The 27,159-nt window shown below is 41.4% G+C and overlaps 1 protein-coding gene across 1 annotated transcript in view; it reads right to left on the bottom strand.

The window, feature by feature from the left end:
- Positions 1-27,159, bottom strand: part of LOC133538997 (coiled-coil domain-containing protein 85A-like) — an 88,230-nt gene that overhangs the window by 53,970 nt on the left and 7,101 nt on the right. The window contains 2 exon segments of the mRNA XM_061880985.1: positions 21,682-21,886; positions 21,888-22,742. Coding sequence (XP_061736969.1) covers positions 21,682-21,886; positions 21,888-22,742 — 1,060 coding nt within the window.

Raw genomic sequence — 27,159 nt, forward strand, 5'->3', positions numbered from 1 at the left:
CAGATCAGAGCGGGCCCCTTCCTCTTCCAGCATGACTGTGCACCAGTGCACAAAGCAAGGTCCATAAAGACATGGATGACAGAGACTGGTGTGGATGAACTTGACTGGCCTGCACAGAGTCCTGACCTGAACCCGATAGAACACCTTTGGGATGAATTAGAACAGAGACTGAGAGCCAGGCCTTCTCGACCAACATCAGTGTGTGACTTCAACAATCCGCTTTTGGAAGAATGGTCAAAAATTGGAATAAAGCCATTAGAAGAAGACAGCCTTTGGCCATTCTGAGCCAGTAATTTCCAGAAGTTATCTCATCCTGTGAGAAGCCTCCATTTTACTAATGATTTCCAATGTGGCAAAAATTTGTAGGATAAAAATTGAAATACAACTTTTCTGTCAACGAAGATTTGCGGCAGACTTTGATAGTAGGCTAATAAAGCTAATATAGACACTTACATCATGTGTTGCCTTCATTATAACACTTATATAAGGCTTTTAATTGTTTGCGGCTCCAGACAGATGTATACAGTATGTTGTTGTTTTTTTTGGTCCAATATGGCTCTTTCAACATTTTGGGTGGCCGACCCCTGCGTTAGACAAAGACCGACTCACATAAAAAAACAATACGAAACCATAATAAATAATGTGCATTCAATTTTACTGTTCCAAACACCCCAAAATATGATCACAAAACACATTTTATTGAGAATACTTCTAGAATTACATAAACTACATAAAACAGGCATGTGATCTGAACTTAATGAAAACGACTAAGCAGTGCCCTGGTGGGGGAACAAGGTGAACAACCCCCTCGAAGCTCCTGGTTTTTAGGCAATTGAACATGCAAACATTTGCAAAAAAAAGCAACATTTAAAGATTTTTTAGTGTTTAAAAAATTGATAAATAAACAAGAGAGTTTACATAAATACATACTCCATTTGTCCAAATAAATCACGATGTCTGTTTCAGTCACTATGTTATTTAGTCACCACAGTAATCACAACTTGTTTTCACATCCACAGGAACCACATGGGTTAGCCTATTCTATAAAGTATTTACAACCTTACTAGTGTGCATTTCATCTAGTTATGTACATTATTTACACATTACTTTGGTTCATTCACACATTACTTTGCAATTTGTGTTTTGATGGCTCTGACATGAGCCTTCCTGGCAAATTTCTGAGCAGCTTTCATTTTCCTTTTTCTTTCTGCTTTAGTGGATTCTGCCTTGGATTGCATAGCCAATTTCTGTCTCTTTGACTCCCTCTCCACTTCTAACTGGTCCAAATAGAAAATTAATGCAAAAATCATAACGAGGGAAAAGAATGTTTATGTGACGATCTGTCACTTCACTTGTTTGTTTTTCCTTGTGTTGTGTTTATTTCCTGTCAGCCCTTTTTCCATTTCTATTTGTATGTCTCCTCTGAGCGCTCGTTTCCCTTACCTGTCCCTGATTGGCAGCCCGGCACACCTGGTTGCAGTTGTCAATCAGGCTGCCATTTAAACCTGCCTCGCCTTTTCCTCAGTGATCGAGGATTGTGATTATGTTGAGAACATTTACGTGTATGACTGCTTCCTCCTATTGTGAGAGTAATAATGGCTCTTACCTGCACAACGGTCACCCGTTTCCTGCATCTTGAGCGGGTTCCTGACAGTTTATTCTATGAGCTAACTTCCTTTATCTGAATAGCCATTTGTGATTGATAGCAGGAAATAACATATATCTTGCAGTCATGTTGTTTATGTTTCAAAATGATTCAACTATCCATCCATCCATCTTCAACCGCTTATCCGGAATCTGGGTTGACGGAACAACAGCTCTAGCAGAGACCCCCACACTTCCCTCTCCAGAGCAACATTAGCAACTTCCTACCGGGGAATCCCGAAGCATTGCCAGGCCAGAGAGGAGATGTAATTCCCCCCCCATCTGGTCCTTGGCCTGCCCGGCGTCTCCTCCCAGTGGGACGTGCAAAGAGGGACGCTCGTGAGGCATCCACATGAGATGCCTGTACCACCTAAGCTGGCTCCTTTCCAAGCGAAGGAGCAGCGGCTCTACCCTGAGTCTCTCTCTTGTGACTGAACTTCTCACCCTATCTCTAAGGGCAGGGGTCCCAAACTTGCGGCCCGCGGGCCAATTGCGGCTCGCGAGACTTTATTTTGCGGCCCCCACTTTGATATGAAAATTTAATGTTGATGCAGCCCGCGAGTTTAATATGAATGCCGCTTGACAGCGTCATACCTGCCAACGTTCCCAATTTTCCCGGGTAACCCCTGAATTTTAGGGCATCCATTCTCTGGAAATCCCTGTAAATTTTTTGCCCGATCAACAGTATTCAGGGGGTGCCATAATGGCACTGCCTTTATCGCCCTCTACAACCTGTACTAACAGCGTGCAAGCCATAATATATGTTGCATCTGACTGTGTTATTCGCATGTGCGTAATTGCAAGTCATATTTGGTCAACAGCTACACAGGTCACACTGAGGGTGGCCGTAAAAAACACTCTTAACACTGTTACGAATATGTACCAGACTGTGAACCCATACCAAACAAGAATGACAAACACATTTTGGGAGAACATCCACACCGTAATACAACATAAACACAAGAGAACAAATACCCAGAATCCCATGCAGCCCTAACTCTTCCGGGCTACAATATACACACCCCCGCTACCACCAACCCCCTACACCCCCACAAAAAGGTTGAGAACCACTGTTGTAGAGTACGTTAAAGGCAGTGCAGTCACGGCAGCCGTTAATAAGGTCGGCCGGGTGAAAATTGGGACAAATTCGGGAGAATGGTTGCACCGGTAGATTGTCGGGAGGTGCAGGAGTCTCCCGGAAAAATCGTGAGGGTTGGCAAGTATGTTGCTAGGGCGGGAAAGCCATTCATAGAAGGTGAATTCATTAAAAAGTGCATGTTGGATTTTTTAAGAAATCTTTTCTCGCGGCCCAGCCTCATACAGTTTCTGCATCCAGTGGCCCCCAGGTAAATTGAGTTTGAGACCCCCTGTTTAAGGGAGATGCCAGCCACCCTCCTGAGGAAACCCAATTTGGCCGCTTGTATCCACGATCTTATTCTTTCGGACATGACCCACACTTCATGACCATTGGTTTTGATTGATTGATTGAAACTTTTATTAGCAGATTGTACAGTACAGTAAATATTCCGTACAATTGACCACTAAATGGTAACACCTGAATAAGTTTTTCGGGGTCCACGTAAATCAATTCATTGTAGGTGAGAGTAGGAATGCAGATAGCTGGGTAGACCAAGAGCTTTGCCTTCTGGCTGAGCTCTCGTTTCATCACAACAGTGCAGCAGAGAGACTGTAATACTGTCCCAGCTGCTCCGATGCTCTGGCTAATTTCCTTCTCCATCTTTCCCTTACTTGTGAACAAGACCCCGAGATACTTAAACTCCTTCACCTGGGACAGAGTCTCGTTCTCTACCCGGATCGTACAAACCATCGGTTTCCTGCTGAGAACCATGGCCTATATAAACATTAGAAATAATTGACAAAATGTCAGCTACTGTCTTGTTCTAAAACCACCAATGAGAATGAAAGTTAGCATTTAGACAGTGAAGTGTGAATTATTTTTATATAGCGCTTTTCTCTAGTGACTCAAACTGCTTTTACAGCGTGAAACCCAATATCTAAGTTAAATTTAAACCAGTGTGGGTGGCACTGGGAGCAGGTGGGTAAAGTGCCTTGCCCAAGGACACATCGGCAGTGACTAGGATGGGGGAAGCGGGGATTGGACCTGGAACCCTCATGTTACTGGCACGGCCACTCTACCAACCGAGCTATATCGCCCCAGGCTATACTGTAGCAAAAGTCATCACATGCCTGCCACAATCGTTTATTCCACGTCTTCCATGTCGAGAGCAGTTTTGATTTGGGTAAACAACTAAAATTAATGTTTTGGGCATTGTTTTATCCAGAGGTATTGTGGGTTGCCTGGACATCGTCTACATCGCTAAAAGACAAATCTAAGGAAGAGAATCCCTCTGGCATCTTCCTCTAGTTTTTTTTACATGTAAATCGACCGCTTAAATATTCACTCTTCTCTTCCCCGACTCTCTCGCCGTCATTTGTGTGTGTATGTTGGGATTTCCTTTCCTGGTTCGAAGACCCACCCTATCTTACCTCAGATTGGCCTTTCTGTAATGAGTTGCCCTAATCTTAACCAATCGTGACTCATCATAGTTAACCAACCAACCAATCATGGACTTTCTTATCATCATTGATTTCCCATGGTTAGAAAACACACTTGTGTTTGATTCCGGAAGTAGGAACAGACGTGTTGCCGGAAGTCAGACGTGCGATGCTATGGAAATAGAAATCAATGCAGGGAATAAAATGATCAAAATACTATAAATATTGAACATATTATACATTTTTCTAAAGGTGTCTGTTACTACATTATATATAGACTTGGACTGTGTGTATAAAATTGTGCTGAACTATTTTAAAATGTGTCTTAGAGGGCTTAGAACACTACAACAGAGACTTTCATTAGCTGCATCTTTCAAGTGTTCTTTTATCTTTAAAATCGTAAAAAGAAAGAAAAAAAAAGATGTGTGTTTTTGTCTCTTATAATGATTGTGAACGATAGGCAAAATAAAAGAATAAAAAAGTGCAGTTCCCCTTTAAATAAATTACCCATAATACAATATACAGAAGGAAAGGGATCCATGTGGCTCCATTCCTGGGTAAATCTAACATGAGAGGAAGTTAGGGGGCGGGGGGAATATTTTGCAATGCAGTCTGCTGAAAATGATGGAAAATGCCACTCTACATGGCAACTGACGCTATGGTCACAAAACACATGTTAAAATATTCAACTCTCTACTGCCAGTTAACAGCTAGAGTGGACAGTGATCCCCATTATCCCCAATGTGTCACATTTCATGTGTCAGGTAAATTGCGACAGATGGGGCAATATGAAACCCCTTCCTAATGTACATGTACACCTTTCACTCTGAGTTTAGTTAATTAAATACACACTTTCCCCACTGTTTGACAAAACGGATCTATTTATTTGCCTTCTTGCCAAGCGTCTGAGTCAAAATGCGCATTGTCTGACTGCAATCCAGGAAGGGCGTTAAGGAGAGGAAGCTCGTAGCATCTTGATGAAAAATGACAGTGATCTGCATCTTCTGCATCTGAAGTAGTCACCAAAATGCCTAATCATGCACTCCTTGGCTAATAGCTGCTCTAATGGCTTACAGGAAAGGTTGTGGAGGATAATTAATCTCAGGTGTGATTATAAATTCAAATGCCAAGATAGCAAGTTAAGAGTAACATTTGGAAAGACATCCACCTTGAGAATAGAAGGTCTCTCTTTTCACTGCGCACAGAGGGAGTATGCGCTGAATTTTAAAGTAAAATGACCTGCAGCAAACTGTGTTGAGATGCGTTTTAAAATGAAGGCTATGGCAATAAAAACACAACATTATGCGCCAATCGACACAAATCATGCTATTGTTGCAAGTTTATCGTGAAAGGCACAGCTGACAGAACCACGGACCAGGGGCCTCACGTATCAGGCTCACGTACGCACAAAAATCTGAGGTATGTCCTTTTTTAATGGCAAAGTTGAGATGTACAGTGGGGCAAAAAAAAGTATTTAGTCTGCCACCGATTGTGCAAGTTCTCCCACTTAAAATGATGACAGAGGTCTGTAATTTTCATCATAGGTACACTTCAACTGTGAGAGACAGAATGTGAAAAAAAAAATCCAGGAATTCACATTGTAGGAATTTAAAAACATTTATTTGTAAAGTATGGTGGGGAAATAAGCATTTGGTCAACCATTCAAAGCTCTCACTGATGGAAGGAGGTTTTTGGCTCAAAATCTCACGATACATGGCCCCATTCATTCTTTCCTTAACACGGATCAATCGTCCTGTCCCCCTTAGCAGAAAAACAGCTCCAAAGCATGATGTTTCCACCCCCATGCTTCACAGTAGGTGTGTTGTGCTTGGGATGCAACTCAGTCTTCTTCTTCCTCCAAACACGACAAAGTGAGTTTATACCGTAATGGATACATGGATGATCCAGCAGAGAATTGGGAGAATGTCATGTGGTCAGATGAAACCAAAATAGAACTTTTTGGTATAAACTCAACTCGTAGATTGATAATTCATTTTTTATCACTTGTCCTTAGTAATTTTGACAAAATATTAGAATGACAAATTGCACAATATTTTACTGCATATGTCAGCAGCTAAATTAGGCGCCTTTGTTTGTTTACTTACTAATAAAAGACAAGTTGTCTTGTATGTTCACTATTTTATTTAAGGACTAACTTGCAATAAGAAACATACGTTTAATGTACCCTAAAGCCAATCATGGATTTTTTTTGTAGTCCGCTTTATTTAGAAAAGTATTGAAAAGTATCGAAATAATTGTGGTATTGGTGCCAAAATATTGGTATCGCGACAACACTAATATGAATTTTTGCTTGCGTACACCATTTTCTGGATTTGATCGTACATCCATATTTGGTTGGAAAGCCAAGCATCTTTCTGTATGTGAGGCCCCGGATGAGGCTGCCTGGTAATAATACTAATCCATTTGAGTTACAGCAGCCAAATGCTTCACCAAATCCTTTCAGGCAAGCAGCTGTGACAGACATTTTTTTTATTTTCTTTGGAGTGAACCACAATTTATCGAAGAAAATTTCCATCCAACAAGTGGGGAGGAATGTGGCAGAGTGTGTTCAGGGGAAGAAATGAATAAGTGAGGAAGATGGAAAGATGGATGGAAAGGGGGAAAATAGCCAGTAATCCACTCAAATACATATTCAATCCTCTTTCCTCGGCTCAGCCTGCCAATCAGTACATCCTCCAGCATGCTCCAGAAAGAGTGCTTTGTAATCAGACTTTTCTCTCTCTCAATCGGACAGCTGTTTTTTTAAACTGGATACCAATTAGGATGGAAGGAAGGCGGAAGGAGAATGACTGGGGAACTTTTTTTAAGGCCTTGGCATTTGTTACACTTCTTAACTAAAACCTATACTGCACCTAGAATGTATTCTACAACAGTGGTACCCAACCTTTTTGTAGCTGCGGACCGGTCAACGCTTGATAATTGGTCCCGCGGGGGGGGGGGGGTATTTTTTTTTTTTCTTTCTTTACCTTTGTCATGAAAAAGGGAGGTTTTCGTCATGAAAAATGTAGGTTTTTTGGGTGGGTGCACTAATTGTAAGTGTATCTTGCGTTTTTCATGTTGTTTTAATTAAAAATTGTATATTTATTTTTTATTTTATTTTTTTTATTAAATTATTATTTTTTTTTTTAATTAAAAAATAATTAAAATTAATAAAAATTATTCTGTGGCCCGGTGGTTGGGGACCACTGTTCTACAAAGTAAAAAAAACAACAGCAAAGTTAATGGGGATTTACTTCTTCTGCTTATATAGCCCTCTAAAAAAACCTCCAAAAATGTTTTATGTAAAGTTAAAGTACCAATTATTGTCATTGGCAAAATTATTTTCTGCAATTAACCCATCACCCTTGATCACCCCCTGGGAGGTGAGGGGAGCAGTGGACAGCAGCGATGCCACGCCCAGGAATCATTTATGGTGATTTAACCCCCAATTCCAACCCTTAATGCTGAGGCCATTTTTATAGTCTTTGGTATGACTCGGCCGGGATTTGAACCCACGACCTACCAATATCAGGGCGGACACTCTATCCACTAGGCCACTGAGTAGGTTACATATATACATACTGAAACCATGGATTAAACAGACACATGGTATAGCTCGGTTGGTAGAAAGGCCGTGCCAGCAACTTGACGGTTGCAGGTTCGATTCCCGCATCCATCTTAGTCACTGCCGTTGTGTCCTTGGGCAATACACTTTACCCACCTGCTCCCAGTGCCACCCACACTGGTTTAAATGTAACTTAGATATTGGGTTTCACTATGTAAAGCGCTTTGAGTCACTAGAGAAAAGCGCTATATAAATATAATTCACTTCACCTCCATCAAGTCATAAAATTGGAATCCCACAGTAAATATTTGGGGTCCCACTTTTTTGTAACTGTTTTGAAAATAAATGATAAATGTATGCATTATCCCGTTATATCTCACATTCTATATTGTGTTTTGGAAAAATGTTGTCACAAACATGTGTTTTATGCATATGTAAATGACTTCAGTGAAAAACATTCATTCACTTTCTTCTTTCCTTCTAGGATCGAAACTTTACCGCTGCCGGTATTTTCTTCTATATTTTTATTTTTATTTAATAAGTGAAATTAAGGTGTTAGTGCGTCTGCCACACAATACAAAGGTCCTGGGTTCGATCCTGCACTCGGGATCTTTCTGTGTGGAGTTTGCATGTTCTCCCCGTGAATGCGTGGGTTCCCTCCGGGTACTCCGGCTTCCTCCCACTTCCAAAGACATGCACCTGGGGATAGGTTGATTGGCAACACTAAATTGGCCCTAGTGTGTGAATGTGAGTGTGAATGTTGTCTGTCTGTCTGTGTTGGCCCTGCGATATGGTGTGCGACTTGTCCAGGGTGTACACCGCCTTCCGCTCGAATGCAGCTGAGATAAGCTGAATTAAATGGGTGTGCCAGAGCAGTGGTTCTCAAATGGGGGTACGCGTACCCCTGGGGGTACTTGAAGGTATGCCAAGGGATACGTGAGATTTTTGAAAAATATTTTAAAAATAGCAACAATTCAAAAATCCTTTATAAATATATTTATTGAATAATACTTCAACAAAATATGAATGTAAGTTCATAAACTGAGAAAAGAAATGCAACAATGCAATATTCAGTGATGACAGCGAGATTTTTTTTTGTGGACATGTTCCATAAATATTGATGTTAAAGATTTCTATTTTTGTGAAGAAATGTTTGGAATTAACTTCAAGAATCCAGATGGATCTCTATTACAATCCCCTAAGAGGGCACTTTAAGTTGATGATTACTTCTATGTGTAGAAATCTTTATTTATAATATAATCACTTGTTTATTTTTCACAAGTTTTTAGTTATTTTTATGCCTTTTTTTCCAAATAGTTCAAGAAAAACCATTACAAATGAGCAATATTTTGCACTGTTATACAATTTAATAAATCAGAAACTGATGACATAGTGCTGTATTTTACTTCTTTATGTCAGGCTTGCCCCTGACAGTTTGTCTATGTTTTAGTTTTTTCCTCTGCATTTGTCTGTTTCCTGTGTTTAGGATTTCCTGTCTTGTTCCCTGAGTGCTGTGTTCCTCCTCAGCTGCGGCTGATTGGCACCTGGCCACACCTGTTGCCAATCAGCGTGCTCCTATTTGTACCTGCTTTGTCTTGTGTCAGTTGCTGGATCATTGTATTGTCATTTGTATTGTCGTTGCCTCATGTCACTCTTGTGTCTTTGCTACCTGTCGTATCTGGCATCATTTCAGCTATAACCTGTCGTGCTACATCTTGTCCTGGTCGTCGTAGTGGTAAGCATTTTTTGTTAGCCATAGCTATTTCCAGTTTTTCTGTTTGTTATCCTCTAGCTTCCATGCTAAAGTTCCTTTTGGTTTTTCTAGCTCCCAGTGCTAGCTCTCTTAGTTTGTTATTCCGCCCACGTGTGTGCTTTTTGTTTGTTCTTGTTCTATTATTTATATTAAATAATGTCTTCATATTCTATGCCTGCCTCTGTCTCTGCATCTTGGGGTTCAACAACAAATAACCATGACACTTTATTTTTTTTTTTCAACCAAAAATGCTTTGCTCTGATTAGGGGGTACTTGAATTAAAAAAAATGTTCACAGGGGGTACATCACTAAAAAAAAGGTTGAGAATCACTGTGCCAGAGCATACATGCATATGACACATTTAATTGATCATTCTCACCTGTAAGTAGATCATCAGTCCTTCAAAAACCACCACATCTACACTTTCATGGCAAATAATGCCAACAAACTGAGAATTTGGCAAGTTAGTTTCAATGTCATTTAATACAGTGGCACTCAAAAATGTAACTGTTTGGCCACAATATCCAGCATTATTACACTTCTTAATGTAATGTAATGTAATGTAATTCCATTATTACACTTCACCCTTGCTCCTGATGGGTGCTGGTTAGCGCCTTGCATGGCAGCTCCCTCCATCAGTGTGTGAATGTGTGTGTGAATGGGTAAATGTGGAAGTAGTGTCAAAGCGCTTTGAGTACCTTAAAGGTAGAAAAGCGCTATACAAGTACAACCCATTTATTTATTTATTTATGTTTAGAGGAGAAAAGGTGAGGCCTTTAATCCCAAGAGCACCGTGATTACCGTCAAGCATGGCGGTGGTAGTATTATGCTCTGGGCGTGTTTTGCTGCCAAAGGATGCATGCATGTCTTTGGAAGTGGGAGGAAGCTGGAGCACACAAAGGGAACACACGCAGTCACGGGGAGAAGATGCAAACTCCACACAGAAAGATCCCGAGCCCGGGATTGAACTCAGGACTACTCAGGACCTTAGTATTGTGCGGCAGATGCACTAACCCCTCCTCCACCGTGCTACCCGCACGGGAGAACAGATAGTGCCAAATCTATTAATTCCATTACAATGGCTTGTTTTGTAATATTATATGTACTTATTTATCTTAAATCCTCAAAAATCCTTCCTAATAATCTGTTTCATGTGTTAAAATGAGAGTGTAGGATTATTCTGCATGTTTACAAAGCAAAAATAGAATGCTTTAAGTGATTTGACTAAATTGCATTGTTTTGGCTATACAAAAAAGAACTACTGAATCTGTGTGATAAGCTTCACAGAAGATGCATCATGGGAGCAGAGGTCAGAATGCTGTTTTGCAGGAATTTAAAAGGCTTAAGCCAGTGCACTGCTTAGAGCCACATGAACACGAGACTTTGAATTGTCAACATGACAACCCGGCAACAGAAATGGGATGGATGGGACTTCAAAAGCAGGCACGCACACACAAGTTCATAAAAAATTGAAATATCGTGCAAAGAGCTTACAGGATAATCCCAGCAAGTGGAGTGTACTACAACGTCATAGGAATTAAATTCCTTCTTCTTCCAAAAAAAAAAGGACATGGCTGCAAGGATGGGTCATGGGGATAACACACACGGAACAAACATAACAGCGCTCAACAAAAGGGACTCACTCAAGTCATTTTTTCCCACCTGAACTTTACTTTTAAAATTATGTATTTTCTGTTGAACTGTTAAATGCATTTTATTACATTAAGAAAGGACATATAGTCGTGGTCAAAAGTTGACATACACTTGTGAAGGACATAACATGGCTGTCTTGAGTTTCCAATCATTTCTACAACTCTTATTTTTTGTGATAGAGTGATTGGAGCACATGTGTTTTGTCAAAAAACGTTGGTTATTTTATGCATTTATTATGGGTCTACTGAAAATGTGACCAAATCTGCTGGGTCAAACGTATACATACAGCAACATACATTATCAATTTTGGTGATGTAGAAAAGTTACAATCAAATCAGATTAGCTTCATGGCATGGCCGCTTTAACTTCATGTGAGTGATTATGATTGACAACACCTGTTGACTTCTCTAAATAGGGCTCATGTGATGCAGTCATTAGACTCGATTACAAACGCGACAATAGGAAAGTTAAAGGAACTCGGCACAGATCTGAAAAAACGAATCATTGACTTGAACAAGTCAGGAAAGTCACTTGGAGCCATTTCAAAGCAGCTTAAGGTTTCAAGATCAACTGTGCAGACAATTGATCGTAAGTATAAAGTGCATGGCACAGTTTTGTCACTGCCACTATTAGGAAGAAAATGCAAGTTATCACCTGATGACCAATTTTCAGTAGACCCATAATAAATTGATAAAAGAACCAAACTTCATGAATATTTTTTGAGACAAGTATGTATGTGCTCCAATCACTCTGTCAGAATAATAAGAGTTGTAGAAATTACTGGAAACTCAAGGCCGCCATGACATTATGTACTTTACAAGTGTATGTAAACTTTTGACCACGACTGTATATAACCGGGTTTTTAGTTTAGACCGAGTTTGTGCAAAATTTAAAATTGAATATAGAATGTCTGCTAAATTCTAAGATTGCAAATTGGACTGCAGGCCTGCCGCGGAGCGGGGTGTGCAAGGACCGGGCTTGAAGACAGTGGCACGTGAGTGGATTGCCCAGCTGGGCCTTGTTATCTAATCACCTGTCGCCTTTATTAGAGACACATGAGTGGGAGTGGGACTTGGATGGCGTGGCAAAGTTGGTAGAGTGGCTGTGCCAGCAATCTGAGGGTTACTGGTTCAATCTCTACCTTCTACCATCCTAGTCACGTCCGTTGTGTCCTTGAGCAAGACAATTCACCCTTGCTCCTGATGGGTCCTGGTTAGCGCCTTGCATGGCAGCTTCGCCGTCAGTGTGTGGATGTGTGTGTGAATGGGCGAATGTGGAAATACTGTCAAAGCACTTTGGGCTCCTTAAAAAGGGGTAGACAAGCAGAAAAGCGCTATACAAGTACAACCTATTTACCATTTGGAGTTGGAGACAAGAGACAGAGACAGAAAGAGACACACGAACAGAGACATGCAGGACTGAAAAGTCCAAAAACATATTGCTGGAAAGCAATCGACACATGTGTTCAAGGAAATAAAAACTTGCTCAACCCTGTACACCTTTTGGGCTGCAGAAGATGTGTCGGCATCAGGAGAACCCCCCGCCCGCCACCTCCCCCGCCCCCCAAGAGGGAAACCTCCACACTCTGTAATTCACATTTGATTTGAAGGATGTAGAATTTAAATTAAAAAGATGTCATGAATTCCCAGTTGATCTTGACCAAATAATGTCTTGGTTTTAGTATGATTAAACACACCTTGGTGACTCAGTTTCTGTGCTTTTATTCAAGTGAGTACGGCTGTAAAAGTAGCCACCACAGAGCCAAATAAAATTGTAGCATACAATAATAGACCGTCAAGGTCAACGAGAGACCTAACGTCCGTCCGTGTTTCTAAAGTGTCACTGATCGCACCACACTGCAACTATAAGTCTAAGGCTACAAACAACCGAGTGTAAAAAATGGGGCAGCATCGCTCGGTTGGTAGAGTGGCCGTGCCAGTAACTTGAGGGTTCCAGGTTCGATCCCCGCTTCCGCCATCCGATTCAATGCCATTGTGTCCTTGGGCAAGACACTTCACCCACCTGCTCCCAGTGCCACCCACACTGGTTTAGATCAGTGATTTTCAACCTTTTTTGAGCCGAGGCACATGTTTTGCGTTGAAAAAATGAGGAGGCACACCACCAGCAGAAATCATTTAAAAAAGAAACTCAGTTGACAGTAAAAAGTCGCTGTCGCAATTGTTGGATATGACTTTAAAGCATAACCAAGCATGCATCACTATAGCTCTTGTCTCAAAGTAGGTGTACTGTCACCACCTGTCACATCACACCCTGACTTATTTTGAGTTTTTTTGGTGCTTTCCTATGTGTAGTGTTTTAGTACTTGTCTTGCGCTCCCATTTTGGTGGCTTTTCCTGTTTTGTTGGTAGTTTCCTGTAGCAGTTTCAGGTCTTCCTTTGAGCGCTATTTCCCGCATCTACTTTGCTTTAGCAATCAACAATATTTCAGTTGTTTTTATCTTTCTTTGTGGGGACATTGTTGATTGTCATGTCATGTATGGATGTACTTTGTGGACGCCGTCTTTGCTCCACAGTAAGTCTTTGCTGTCGTCCAGCATTCTGTTTTTGTTTACTTTGTAACCAGTTAGGTTTTAGTTTCATTCTACATAGCCTTCCCTATGCTTCAATACCTTTTCTTAGGGGCACTCACATTTTGTTTATTTTTGGTTTAAAGGCGAACATTATCACCAGACCTATGTAAGCGTCAATATATACCTTGATGTTGCAGAAAAAAGACCATATGTTTTTTTAACCAATTTCTGAACTCTAATAGGGTGAATTTGGCAATTGAAACGCCTTTCAATTGTTCGCTGTCGGAGCAATGACCTTTCACCCGTGACGTCACAACATGAAGCGATCCGCCATTTTCTCAAACACATTACACACACCAAGTCATATCAGCTCTGTTATTTTCGTTTTTTTCGGCTGTTTTCCCGTACCTTGGAGACATTATGCCTCATCGGTGTGTTGTCGGAGGGTGTAACAACACGAACAGGGACGGATTAAAGTTGCACCAGTGGCCAAAAGATGCGAAAGTCCCTCGTTTGTTCCGCAAACTTTACCGACGACAGCTATGCTACGACAGAGATGGCAAGAATGTGTGGATATCCTGCGACACTCAAAGCAGATGCATTTCCAACGATAAAGTAAAGGAAATCACAAAGGTGAGTTTTGTTGATGTTATTGACTTATGTGGAGTGTGCTAATCAGATATATTTGGTCACGGCATGACTGCAAGCTAATCGCTGCTAACATGCTATTTAGGCTAGCTGTATGTACATATTGCATCATTATGCCTCATTTGTAGCTATATTTGGATCCAGCCTTTCCCTCCACCCACATTTAATGCCAAACAAACACATACCAATCGTTGCTTAGAAGGCGATCGCCAAATTCATCCGCGCTTCCTCCCGTGCCACTGTCTGTCGCGTCGGTTTCGCTTATGTACGGGTCAAAGCGATACGGCTCAATAGCTTCAGTTTCTTCTTCAATTTTGTGTTCGCTATCTGCCTCCACACTCAAACCATCCGTTTTAATACATGCGTAATCTGTTGAATCGCTTGCGCCGCTGAAGTACGAGTCTGAATCCAAGCTACTATGCTATACCTTTCTGTGCTATCCGCCATGTTTTGCTTCTGGTGGCTTCACGCAGTGACGTCACAGGACAGTAGACGGGTGGATATAACGACGGTTAAAATCAGGCACTTTGAAGCTATTTTTCGGGATATTGCGTGATGGGTAAAATTTTGAGGAAAACTTTGAAAAATAAAATAAGCCACTGGGAACTGATTTTTATTGGTTTTAACCCTTCAGAAATTGTAATAATGTTCCACTGTTTCCCACATCTACAAAGCAATTAGCTACCTGCTGCCACCTACTGACATGGAAGAGTATTACATGGTTACTCTGCCGAGCTCTAGACAGCACCCACACTCAACAACAACACATCATTTGCAGACTATAATTACTGGTTTGCAAAAAATATTTTTAACCCAAATAAGTGAAATGTGTTAGAAAAACACTGACTTAGATAATGGGTTTCACTATGTAAAGCGCTTCTTTCGGTAAACCTGATCGTCTTTTGTTCTGCATCTTAGTGCATTTTTTTGGGCAAGAAGAAAACAGACTCCTACAGCAAAGGTGAGCGTTTATATTTCTACCGATATTTCATAAAAAAATGTGGAAATTATACCTTAACCCAAAAATGAATGCTTAGAAATGCGGATTTCTGCTTATATGTGCACATTTTGCATGCCTGAAAGTATTTTTATTGTTAACTTTGTTAAACCTGACACAACCTAATCCAGCATCCGGTGGGGTGGAGTCACTTTAAATCAAATTCCAATTTGAAGGGAAAATTCTAAATTTGGACTTTTGCACACGCTTGGTTTAGATTGCATATTGTGCTCTAAGTGTGACTGCTGTTTACACCCAGCCGTGTCCTTTTGTTGGTGTTCTGCTGTGTTTTTGGTTAGTTCCTGTCCTGCGCTTTTATTTTGGTGACTCTTCCTGTTGTGTTGGTGTTTCTTTTCGTGACGGCTTCACACATCTTTGTCAGGGAGCATTTCCCCCCACCGTTCATTGTCCAGACATTGTTTGTTAATGCTGCTATCCTTGATCCTCTGATGACCATTGACAAACCTTTGGGGCGCTTAATGCAGGCAGCTCGAACTGTGTGGACGCCGTGAGCTCTACATTCCTTGTAAATGTCTTGAGTTTTGTTTTGTTTCGTCATACATAGCCTGTTTAGTCATAACACTTCCCCGTTGCACTCCCTTTTTGTTTTTTTTAGTAACAAATTCCTTTTTGTTACCTACCTCGTTAATCTGCATCCCTAAAGTCACGATAACTTCCGGCGTATGACGCACCGCTCTTAAACGCATGACCCAAAGTCTTACTAGTAAGGTCGGCTGCTGAATATTTGTAAGATCAGTGGCAAGAGAGCAGTCTCAGAAGGGAAACGCTCTTGGTAGATAAGCCGCAATAGTGAACGACAAGGAGCCAAAATACAATATGACTCTATCACAACTCATGCATTGTAATGACTTAGTCATGCTCGGCGGCTTAATGAAGTCCATATGGACTCGGATAAACACTATTTGCTGCACATGTTTAGCTCTGAGCTGGATTCACAAGTGCTATTAGTATAAATCACCAGATTTGAGAGCCAATGGGTGCCCCTGTGCAATTATGTTTTACAATTAAGCATTTATATGGCGCGGGCTTCACGGTGGTAGAGGGGTTAGTGCGTCTGCCTCACAATACGAAGGTCCTGCAGTCCTGGGTTCAATCCCAGGCTGGGGATCTTTCTGTGTGGAGTTTGCATGTTCTCCCCGTGAATGCGTGGGTTCCCTCCAGGTACTCCGGCTTCCTCCCACTTCCAAAGACATGCACCTGGGGATAAGTTGATTGGCAACACTAAATTGGCCCTAGTGTGTGAATGTGAGTGTGAATGTTGTCTGTCTATCTGTGTTGGCCCTGCGATGAGGTGGCGACTTGTCCAGGGTGTACACCGCCTTCCGCCCGATTGTAGCTGAGATAAGCGCCAGGAATAAGCGGTAGAAAATGGATGGATGGGCATTTATATGGCAAGGCCCTTTGCAAACGGGGGGATGACATTTCATATTGCATTACTGTTAGGGGTCAGAACCAAAAGAACGATGACCAACATATAAAGATGTGTGTGTCTTCGCAAGAGTAAAAATGTTGTACTAGAGCAGTGTTTTTCAACCTTTTTTGAGTCAAGGCTCTTTTTTTCATTGAAAAAATCCTGAGGCACACCACAAGCAGAAATCATTAAAAGACGAAACTCAGTAGCCGATATTGACAATAAAAGATTGCTCTCGCAATTGTTGGATATGAATTCAAACCATAACCAAGCATGCATCACTTAAGCTTTTCTCTCCAAGTCGGTGTCACTACCTGTCACATCACATTGTGACTTATTTTGAGTTTTTTGGTGTTTTCCCGTGCGTTGTGTTTTAGTCCTTGTCTTGCGCTCCTATTTTGGTGTTTTTCCTGTTTTGTTGGTCTTTTCCCGTTGCAGTTGAGCGCTGTTCTCCACACCTACTTTGTTTTTGCAATCCAGACTATTTAAATCGTGCGGACGCTTTCCTTTTATGTGGGGACATTGTTGATTGTCATTTCATGTACGGATGTACTTTGTGGACGCCGTCTCCATTATCAATGGTTTATCAGCCTTCAATGTTAGCAATGTTCAGTCAATTTTTTTAAACTAATTTGAAATCTTGGAAAAACAAAAATAAGTATAAATTAAATATATGTATTTCTGTAAAACTGATATATTTGACAATAACAGTATTAAAAATAGTACAAAAAGCTAAACTTCAACATTCAAAATAAGCAGTTGCCTTATCAGGAAGGGTTTTTTCGGTCATGTATTTACTTACCACCTCATTAATCTGGAGATCAAAAAAGATTGTTGAAATGCTAAGGCGCATTGGCTAAACAGTATATGTTCTGAAATTGAGGTTTTTGAGAAATGCCACAGAATAAAATAAATGTATGCTACAATCAAAGAATTAACACACTGACAAAATAGGAAAAAAGGCAGTAACGCAAATATTAATTGATGACGAGCAGATAGCATCCAAATGGGTTGAATGTGTAACTGAGTCACATGATGACAAAACAGAGCAGAAATGCCACTGATAGAGTCAACTGATGGACATAATATTATGAAACAGGAAGTAATAAATGCTATAAAAACAATAAAGAAAGGAAAAGCTAACAGTCCAGATAATATGCAAACAGAATAAAAAAAAGCTCAAAATAAACACAACACGCAATTATTAACAAGACTGTGCAACATAATTTACAACAGTGGATATATACTACCTTAATTGGGACAATCCATTTTTCCCCCTTTACCAAAAAAAAACAAAAGCACAAGATTGTGCAGATTCCCAAACCATCAGCCTAATCCTTCATGTGACAAAAGTATTTCTTAAGGGTGTTACAACAAAAATGAACAAAAAGAATCAATGAAGAAATAAGCCAACTACAAGGTGGTTTCAGACCATTCGTGCACACTCGAGAAGGGATCCTCAAATTCAAAATCATCTTTGAGAGAATGTTGGAGACCAATCAAAATGTTAAAATTTGCTTCATAGACTATACCAAAGCTTTTGATAAAGTCCATCCATCCATCCATCCATCATCTTCCGCTTATCCGAGGTCGGGTCGCGGGGGCAGCAGCCTAAGCAGGGAAGCCCAGACTTCCCTATCTCCAGCCACTTCGTCTAGCTCTTCCCGGGGGATCCCGAGGCGTTCCCAGGCCAGCCGGGAGACATAGTCTTCCCAACGTGTCCTGGGTCTTCCCCGTGGCCTCCTACCAGCTGGACGTGCCCTAAACACCTCCCTAGGGAGGCGTTCGGGTGGCATCCTGACCAGATGCCCGAACCACCTCATCTGGCTCCTCTCGATGTGGAGGAGCAGCGGCTTTACTTTGAGTTCCTCCCGGATGGCAGAGCTTCTCACCCTATCTCTAAGGGAGAGCCCCGCCACCCGGCGGAGGAAACTCATTTCGGCCGCTTGTACCCGTGATCTTATCCTTTCGGTCATGACCCAAAGCTCATGACCATAGGTGAGGATGGGAACGTAGATCGACCGGTAAATTGAGAGCTTTGCCTTCCGGCTCAGCTCCTTCTTCACCACAACGGATCGATACAACGTCCGCATTACTGAAGACGCCGCACTTTTTTGATAAAGTCAAACACTCCAAAATGACTGAACGTTTGTCAAAAATTGGCAGGCCTACAGATAATCACATAGATGTATTCGAAACACACAAATGTCATAGGAACTGATTGGGGAACGACCGGTCAGGCTTGTCACTGAGAGTTTGGTTATGTTCGGGTTTTCCTCTGTGTTTGTGATTATTTCCCATTAGCGCTTTTATTTTGGTTCCATTCCCTGCATGTCTCCCTGAGCGCTCATTGCCTTCACCTGTCCCTGATTGGCAGCCTGACACACCTGGTGGCAATTGCCAATCATGCTACTATTTATGCCTGCCTCGCTCTCTAGGCAGGGCTTGATGATTGTATCCAGTATACTGTTGCCTGTCTCTTGGTTCCTGTTTTTCCTGCATTGTGACATTAAAGGCCTACTGAAACCCACTACTACCCACCACGCGGTCTGATAGTTTATATATCAATGATAAAATATTAACATTGCAACACATGCCAGTTTACTAAATTGCAATTTTAAATTTCCCGGGACTTTTTTCTTGAAAACGTTGCGTAATGACGACGTGTACGCGTGACTAGCAACACAATAGAAAGATAAGGGATTTCCCAGAATTATCCTAGTAAATGTCTTTAAAAACATATGAATCCGTCTCAATGCAACATGATTGCAATCGGGTTTTTTTTTTTTTTTACTTTTTTTTTTTTTCTAGTCCGTCGCTATCAATATCCTCAAACACAAATCTTTCATCCTCGCTCAATTTAATAGGAAAATTGTTGTTTTCTCGGTCTGAATAGCTGTTTTTGTTGGAGGCTCCCATTAAAATCAATGTGAATATATGAGGAGCCATCAACATGTGACGTCATCGTCTGCGACTTCCGGTAGAGGCAGGGCTTTTCTCCAGTTGCGAACTTTATCGTGGATGTTCTCTACTAAATCCTTGCAGCAATAATATGGCAATATCGCGAAATGATCAAGTATGACACATAGAATGGACCAGCTATCCCCGTTTAAATAAGAAAACCTAATTTCAGTAGGCCTTTGAAGTCATGTTTTCCTGCGCTACGCCTGCCATCTCTGCATCTTGGGGTTCTTTAACCAGCAATTCCTGAGAGAATCATCAAGCCAAATACGAATCCTGCAGAGATCGCAATAGCAGAGAGGCTTGACAGGATTATGGTCGAATCGAGGAGGTGTTTTGCCTCGTTTCAGGCACACTCCCACCCATCCCTGTCGTCTGTCGGCCTCTTTGGGGACGTCTGTGATCCGTCGCGCAACCCTAACCCCCAGACTCATTAAACTCACTCACTGTAGGAAATAAAAATTGATTATTGTTGTCCTTTTGACATGACTGAACTGTTAACAGGTTTGATAAATATGTTATTTTCCATGTATCAAGCTGCTGCGCCTCCCTTGAAGTCTTTAAGGCACCTCCCAGGGGAGCGCCACCTCACACATTGGCAACCCCTGCCTCAAATGACATATGAGATAGGGGCGTTGCATTTATTCTCTTTCGGCTGGAGTGTTTATTATTTCTGTGGAGCTTCACATTGCAGAGTCAAGTTCATATTTAACCTTGAGACAACCTTTAGCCACTGCCAGCTCAGTGCCACTAAGCATCACGCCCACCACCACCACTGGTCTCCTGAATTGATTATGAGCCAAAGTGGAGTATTCGAAAAGCTGCCACTTTGGTACGTTATTTTTGAAGTTCCATCTCAATCTGAGTTAGTTACGATTAACAATGAATGTGTCAGGAACTGGCTGAGGTGCTTTCAGCATGACCCCAAAATGCATAGATGGCAGGCATAAAGCAGGTTAAAGGCATAGTGAATGAATGCAAATTAAAACTAGTGCAGCTAAGGAGTGCACAGAAAAGTCTACACGTGATGTGAAAGCAAAAACATGATCTATGCACAAACCAGCGACAGTAGGTAGGGTTGTATTTTTACCTAATTCCTGTGGGAATCCTGCATGTGACAGAAGCATTAAGGAGTGGTACTATCCAGGTCTAGCTGCAGTGAGCTCCAAACAACCACCAGGTAGCATGATTTCTATTTCAGACTTCTGAGGTCTTATAAGGTCGGAAGTGCATTCTTCACTCATGCTTAATTGGCGGATGAGGCTATAAAGTTAAAGTTAAAGTTATTTACCAATGATTGTCACACACACACTAGGTGTCCTCTGCATTTGAGCCATTCCTCTTGATCACCCCCTGGGAAGTGAGGGGAGCATTGGGCAGCAGCGGCGCCGCGCTCGGGAATCATATATGGTGATTTAACCCCCAATTCCAACCCTTGATGCTGAGTGCCAAGCAGGGAGGCAATGGGTCCCATTTTTATAGTCTTTTGTATGACTCGGTCGGGGTTTGAACTCCCAACCTACCGATCTCAGGGCGGACACTCTAACCACTAAGCCACTGAGTAGGTCAAATACAACCTTATCTACTGTAAATGGGTCGAAATGAAGCAAAAGTGAGCATAGCAGCAACACAAAACACAACGCAATGATCCAGCCCTGTTCAAAAGGACGTACAAAGAAACACTCTGACTGGCAACCAAGAACAGGTGTGTCCTGATTTCAGTGGCAGACAAGGGACACACACAGGAAGTGGAAACAACAAATAAGACCACTGGAACAAACACAGGAAAATGTTCTACCTCAGTCCAGTCATGACAGAATTATATTTGATCGTAATTAATCCACAACCACCGTGTGATTAATCAACTTCTAACCGTTTGACAGACCTACATTTTACATGTTCCTTGTTTTTCAGACAAAAACAAGGACAACCATCAATCTATACTAAAAAAAAAACAAAAAAACATTGCGAATAAACTTACCATTCATGCCGTTATAGATGCTCCGATGATGTGGTGACAGCTCGTCCCCAGCTGACCTCCTCTGTGCGTCTCTCACTGGGCTGCTATACTTCACCTTTTCGGGGCTCATACTGTATTGGTGCCTATGAGTTTCAGGACTTCCTCCTTGGGCCTTGCAGCTCTTTTCGGTGTGTTCACTGTTCCCTAAATGTGCATGGCGTGGTGCATGGGCTGCTTATGCTGCCCCTGTGGTGCCTCTGGTAGATGTCCCCGCTGCCCCCCTGACCCAGGTAGTGTTGCCTCTGGCCTAAGTGAAGGTCAGAACTATAGTGTTTGGGGTGCTGGTCCGGACTGCTTCGTACCACGTTCCTCCCGTATTTCTCCGGGCTCAGACCCCGCATGACTCGACTGTGATCAGGCACTGATATGGAGCCACAGCGGGGTCGACAGAGTTGGGGTAAAGTGTATGGGTACTCCAGGCTTGTACTCCGGTGGCGCCCAGCAGGGTGCTCAGGGCTGGACGCCTCCCTGTCCACCATTCCTCCTATGGCACTAATGCTGCTACACCTCGGTTTATGCACCAGCTCAGGACTCCCTTTTTCCCCTGCACTGCCAAGACTGCTCCCTCCAACAGCCAGATGCTTATGCTGATGGTGATCTGAGCTGTCGACACTCCCTGCACTTGAGGTACTGCTGCCATCGCCAACATCCCTCATAAGGAGGCCTTGCCCAGGCACCAGCAGTAAACTATTTTGGCTGTCAATGGAGTTTCGCGACCCCACGCCTATCCCGGCGTTTCCGCCACTTCCTCCACTTCCACTTACTATTCCTTTTTCCTCATCCAGGAGGAGACAGAGTTCCTTCAGCTCCAGGTTCTCACGCATAACCTCTTCCTGCCGCAGCTCCAGTTCCTTGAGTTTTTGGAGATAAAGGGTCACCTCTTTGCGCATAATGCTCGAGCTGTAACGACCGAGACGCTGCCACTCCCTGGACACACGCTTTCCTTTCTGGCGGTCGTCATCGAGGAAGCAGCATAAGTCCCGCAGTTCACGGTTGTCTTCCTGCAGCTTCTGATTGATGTCCTGGCAAGGAGAAAGAGAAACATGAGGGGAAGAAAGATTCATTGGCGTGACCTTTCGGCCCAAGGACTGGCAACATTGTTAATGCTGATGAGGGCCACAAGACAAAGCAAATGTGCTTGTGTTTTGATACATTGCTAAATGGTTTGCCAGTGTTAATTGGATTCCAAAGGACAGCAGTGGGTTCCAATATAATTCCGTTGTGTTATTTCATAGACATTCATATTGAAAAGAAACCCTGAGCCTCTCAGCTATCTCTGACTCACTGTGTGAAATTTATTATACCAGTACGTCAGAAATCTCTGCAACGGCCTAACCCTAAAGTACAATTATATGGTTCCTCCAGGATTTCACTGGCTTTTTTGTGACGGTTGAGAGAGAAAAAGAAGGAACTTATTGACCACACAATCGGACTACAAAGGCAGACTCGCACAAAGCACTTCAGGTAAAACTTTACCAGATATGGAGATATTGCCGACGTCACAACTATGAAAAAACTTTAGACATGGGGCAAAGTCCGAAAAGGTCTTTTAGAGGAAGTATGAATGGAAGCAAGATTGTTTTATAAATACATCCGCCATGCCTCAACGGTGTAATTTCAAATTTTCGTGACCCCAAATACAAATAACAGGTACCAATATGTAAGAAAAGTTGGTTTTCCTTCTGAACTAGATAAAATTAGTATATTGAGTTATTAGCTTGAATCCATTCCATATTTTGAATTTCACATACTTATATATTAAAGGTAATAAGTGTTGTTCGTGCATACAAATGTTAGGTGACCTTGAACTACCTTCCCTCTGTTGCTAGATAACTCGAGATGTATGTTGTAATATGTAAATGTGCTTTGCTATGGAGGTTTTTTCTCACTCCGAACTGGGCCCCCTTAGGAGCCCAGTCTGGATTGGATTTTTTTACTCATCCTTCCCCAGTGTTTACCTTTTTCCCATTTTTTACGGGGCGCCTTATGGCGACCCATCAGCGTTCTTGTTCTGTAACCCTGTACACTGTTTGTTTGTCTAATCTTGAACAGGTTTGTGCTGAAAACAAAGTTTCGTTGTACTTTTTGCAATGACAATAAAGACCTACCTACCTACCTATCTACCTACCTTATTCTCACTTTTTGGTTGGTAGTTGCGTCGTAAAATTTCTGAATTCGCGGTAGTTGTTTCAGAAAATTGCAAGAAAAGTTGCAATATTTTTAGGCTTATTGTTTGTCCGTTAATCAATGTTTTGGATGGTCCTTGTAACAGTAACTTCAAAAAACACAGAATACATTTTTGAAAAACAAATACTGTATTAATGTTTTACTTGTTTTATACAGTACTAGGCCAGCAACTAACGACTATTTTTTAGTAAGTTACTATGACTGGCCATTGACTATCTTAACGATTAGTCGAGTAACATACTTGCCAACCTTGAGACCTCCGAATTCGGGGGATGGGGGGTGTATATATTTTCAAGTATTTCATATATATATATATACATATAAGAATCTATTCATGAATGAGTATATCCGTTCTGCGACTGTGTTCAATGGAGAAGCCTGACCTAAAAAATTTGCAGGCAGCATACCCCTTCCCCTTCGAGCTGTCCTGGATGAACTGAAATAATTTTTTTCCAATCATTTTGGAACTTGCAAGCGTACTTCTTCTTCTTACTCATCGTTGCCATGTCTCTTCTTCGTTCTTCTGCTTCGTCTCTGTTATGTTTTTGGACATACTACTTGCCGTAGTTTTGAAGCAATGCATGATGGGAATCCGGATGTTGTGTGTCAATGTATTAACCTGCTGGCTGGAATAAACACATGCTGAGAAATAGCTCTGTGCCTGCCTACTTTATGAGTTATAGATAAACCTATGGATAACGGAGACATATATAATAGTATCATTTTCAGGTGAGAGAGGATGCTAAAGGCAGTGCGTCTAAAGCACGCCCCCAATATTGTTATCATGGAGGAAATCGGGAGAAATTCGGGAGAATGGTTGCCCCGGGAGATTTTCGGGAGGGGCACTGAAATTCGGGAGTCTCCCGGGAATATCGGGAAGGTTGGCAAGTATGTCGACTGAAAGCATACACATAATCATTGTTCCTAAATCAGCCATCAACTTTTTAATTCAGCTTGAGTTATGTTGACCTTTCAAAAGAATTTGATACGGTCAACCATATCATTTTGGCAGACAGACTGCACAGGACTGGCCTATCTCAGCATGCTTTAAAGTAGTTGTCTAACTACTTGTCCCATAGAACCCAATGCATCCAGTTTGCTGGGTTCCCCTCAATCTTTTGTAATTCATTTCCGTGCTAATATGTCGGATATTGCATTCCATTTGTATGCAGATGACGCGGTTATATATTGTTCATTCCCTGCTGTTGCGCAAACCTTTGAGCTCCTGCAGTCTGCTTTTAATGTTGCTCAGTCCCAGCTGACTCAGCTGAAACTAGTACTAAATGCAGAGAAATCTGAGGTGATGTTAAGTGGCGAACATCTGTTATTGAACATTCCAAAAATATAAACTGCTCATAAGGTTGAACTTGAAATGGTCACAACATGTAAGTATTTGGAGGATTGTTATTGATGAAAAATTGTATTTTAAATCGCACATACAAAAACTCCAAGTTTTTTTTTTTCCTACAGAAACAAGTCGTGTTTTTCCCTTATTATTATGACCACTTTAATGTCTTTGCTAGATAATGGAGACCTGCTTTTTATGAATGCACCCGACACTCGAAAAAAAAACAGGGATGCTGTATATCACTGTGCCTTACGTTTTATAACTGGTTTTGGCAACCTTGTCTACCATTGCACTTTGTATGCAAAAAGGATACATAGTTGTATCACATTATACTCAACCTCCTCGGTATCGTGCAAACCTTCCCCTTTATTCTGTGCAGCAATTTAACTCTCTTTCTTGCACTTCCTAATTCCTATATCCTTGAGTCATTTCCATTGTAATTACGAAGCTTGGCTGGGTGAAGAGGGGACAATGTCTCAGAGAAAGACAAATGATTCCCATGTGATACTAACCAAGGCTGGGTTTCTGCTTTAACTCTAAATCACACAGTGCATGAATTTTGAAGAAAGAAAAAGAAGGACTGGAATTCTATTGCTATATAGATTCATTTTCCATGAATATCTATACAAAGAAAATGTGACCAGATCTTATTTAGAAGAGTGAATACATGTGCTAGTACTGTATATTTAACCACAATGTTCATATGATTTGCTATCAATGTTGTGTTTGTAAAGCCACATTCAGGCCAAGAAGTACTTGGACAGTTTATTTATTTTTTTTTTTTTTTGGTTTTTATGGTTGTGCCTTTACAGTATACACCACTACATCCATCCATCCATTTTCTACCGCTTATTCCCTTTTGGGGTCACAGGGGGCGCTGGCGCCTATCTCAGCTACAATCGGGCGGAAGGCGGGGTACACCCTGGACAAGTCGCCACCTCATCGCAGGGCCAACACAGATAGACAGACAACATTCACACTCACATTCACACACTAGGGCCAATTTAGTGTTGCCAATCAACCTATCCCCAGGTGCATGTCTTTGGAAGTGGGAGGAAGCCGAAGTACCCGGAGGGAACCCACGCATTCACGGGGAGAACATGCAAACTCCACACAGAAAGATCCCGAGCCTGGATTTGAACCCAGGACTGCAGGACCTTCGTATTGTGAGGCAGACGCACTAACCCCTCTGCCACCGTTACAATGGATTTAAAATAAATAACTAAATAATAGTATAGTTGTTTAGCTTTAATTAAAGAGTTTTGAAAATAATATGACTTTTACCATTTAGGAATTAGTGTTGGCTATGGTTCTGGGTTTAATCTATTTCGAATTCCCAGCACCTCATTAAAACATGTCCAAAAAGGAGCACAACACATTGGTTAGTTAACTTTCTGTGCTCAATTTGCGACACAAAAAAAATAAATACATGCATTAATAAATATGTATTTTAAGTAGTCATGTATAAATGGTTGTTTACAAATTGTAATTCACAATTTGTGATGAAATGAATAAAATAATCACATTTTTCAATAAGGTTTAGAATGTTTATCAGGACTTTTCTTCCTTGAACTTTGCACTGAGAAGGGGTCATATTATCACAACCAGAGTGTCTTACTGAATGAGGTTTTTGATTATTTCCGTGCATCCTGTCATGATGAAAAATTGTACAAATTTCTTGTGAGACATGATATGTTTATGAGTGTATACGCCCTCAAAGGCGTTTCAACTTGACGGTATAATAGCAATATTAGTAAATACAAGCTTATTATGAAAATAATCATGAAGGATTTCATTCCTTTGCTATCTATAACACAAAGCTAGGATGTAGAAGTGTTTTTCAAATGTTAGCATATGTTCACCTAAATTGTTTTGGTTTGAGTATATTTCATGTACAACATGTA

The sequence above is a fragment of the Nerophis ophidion genome, linkage group LG20, assembly GCF_033978795.1.
Source record: "Nerophis ophidion isolate RoL-2023_Sa linkage group LG20, RoL_Noph_v1.0, whole genome shotgun sequence".
NCBI lineage: Eukaryota > Metazoa > Chordata > Actinopteri > Syngnathiformes > Syngnathidae > Nerophis > Nerophis ophidion.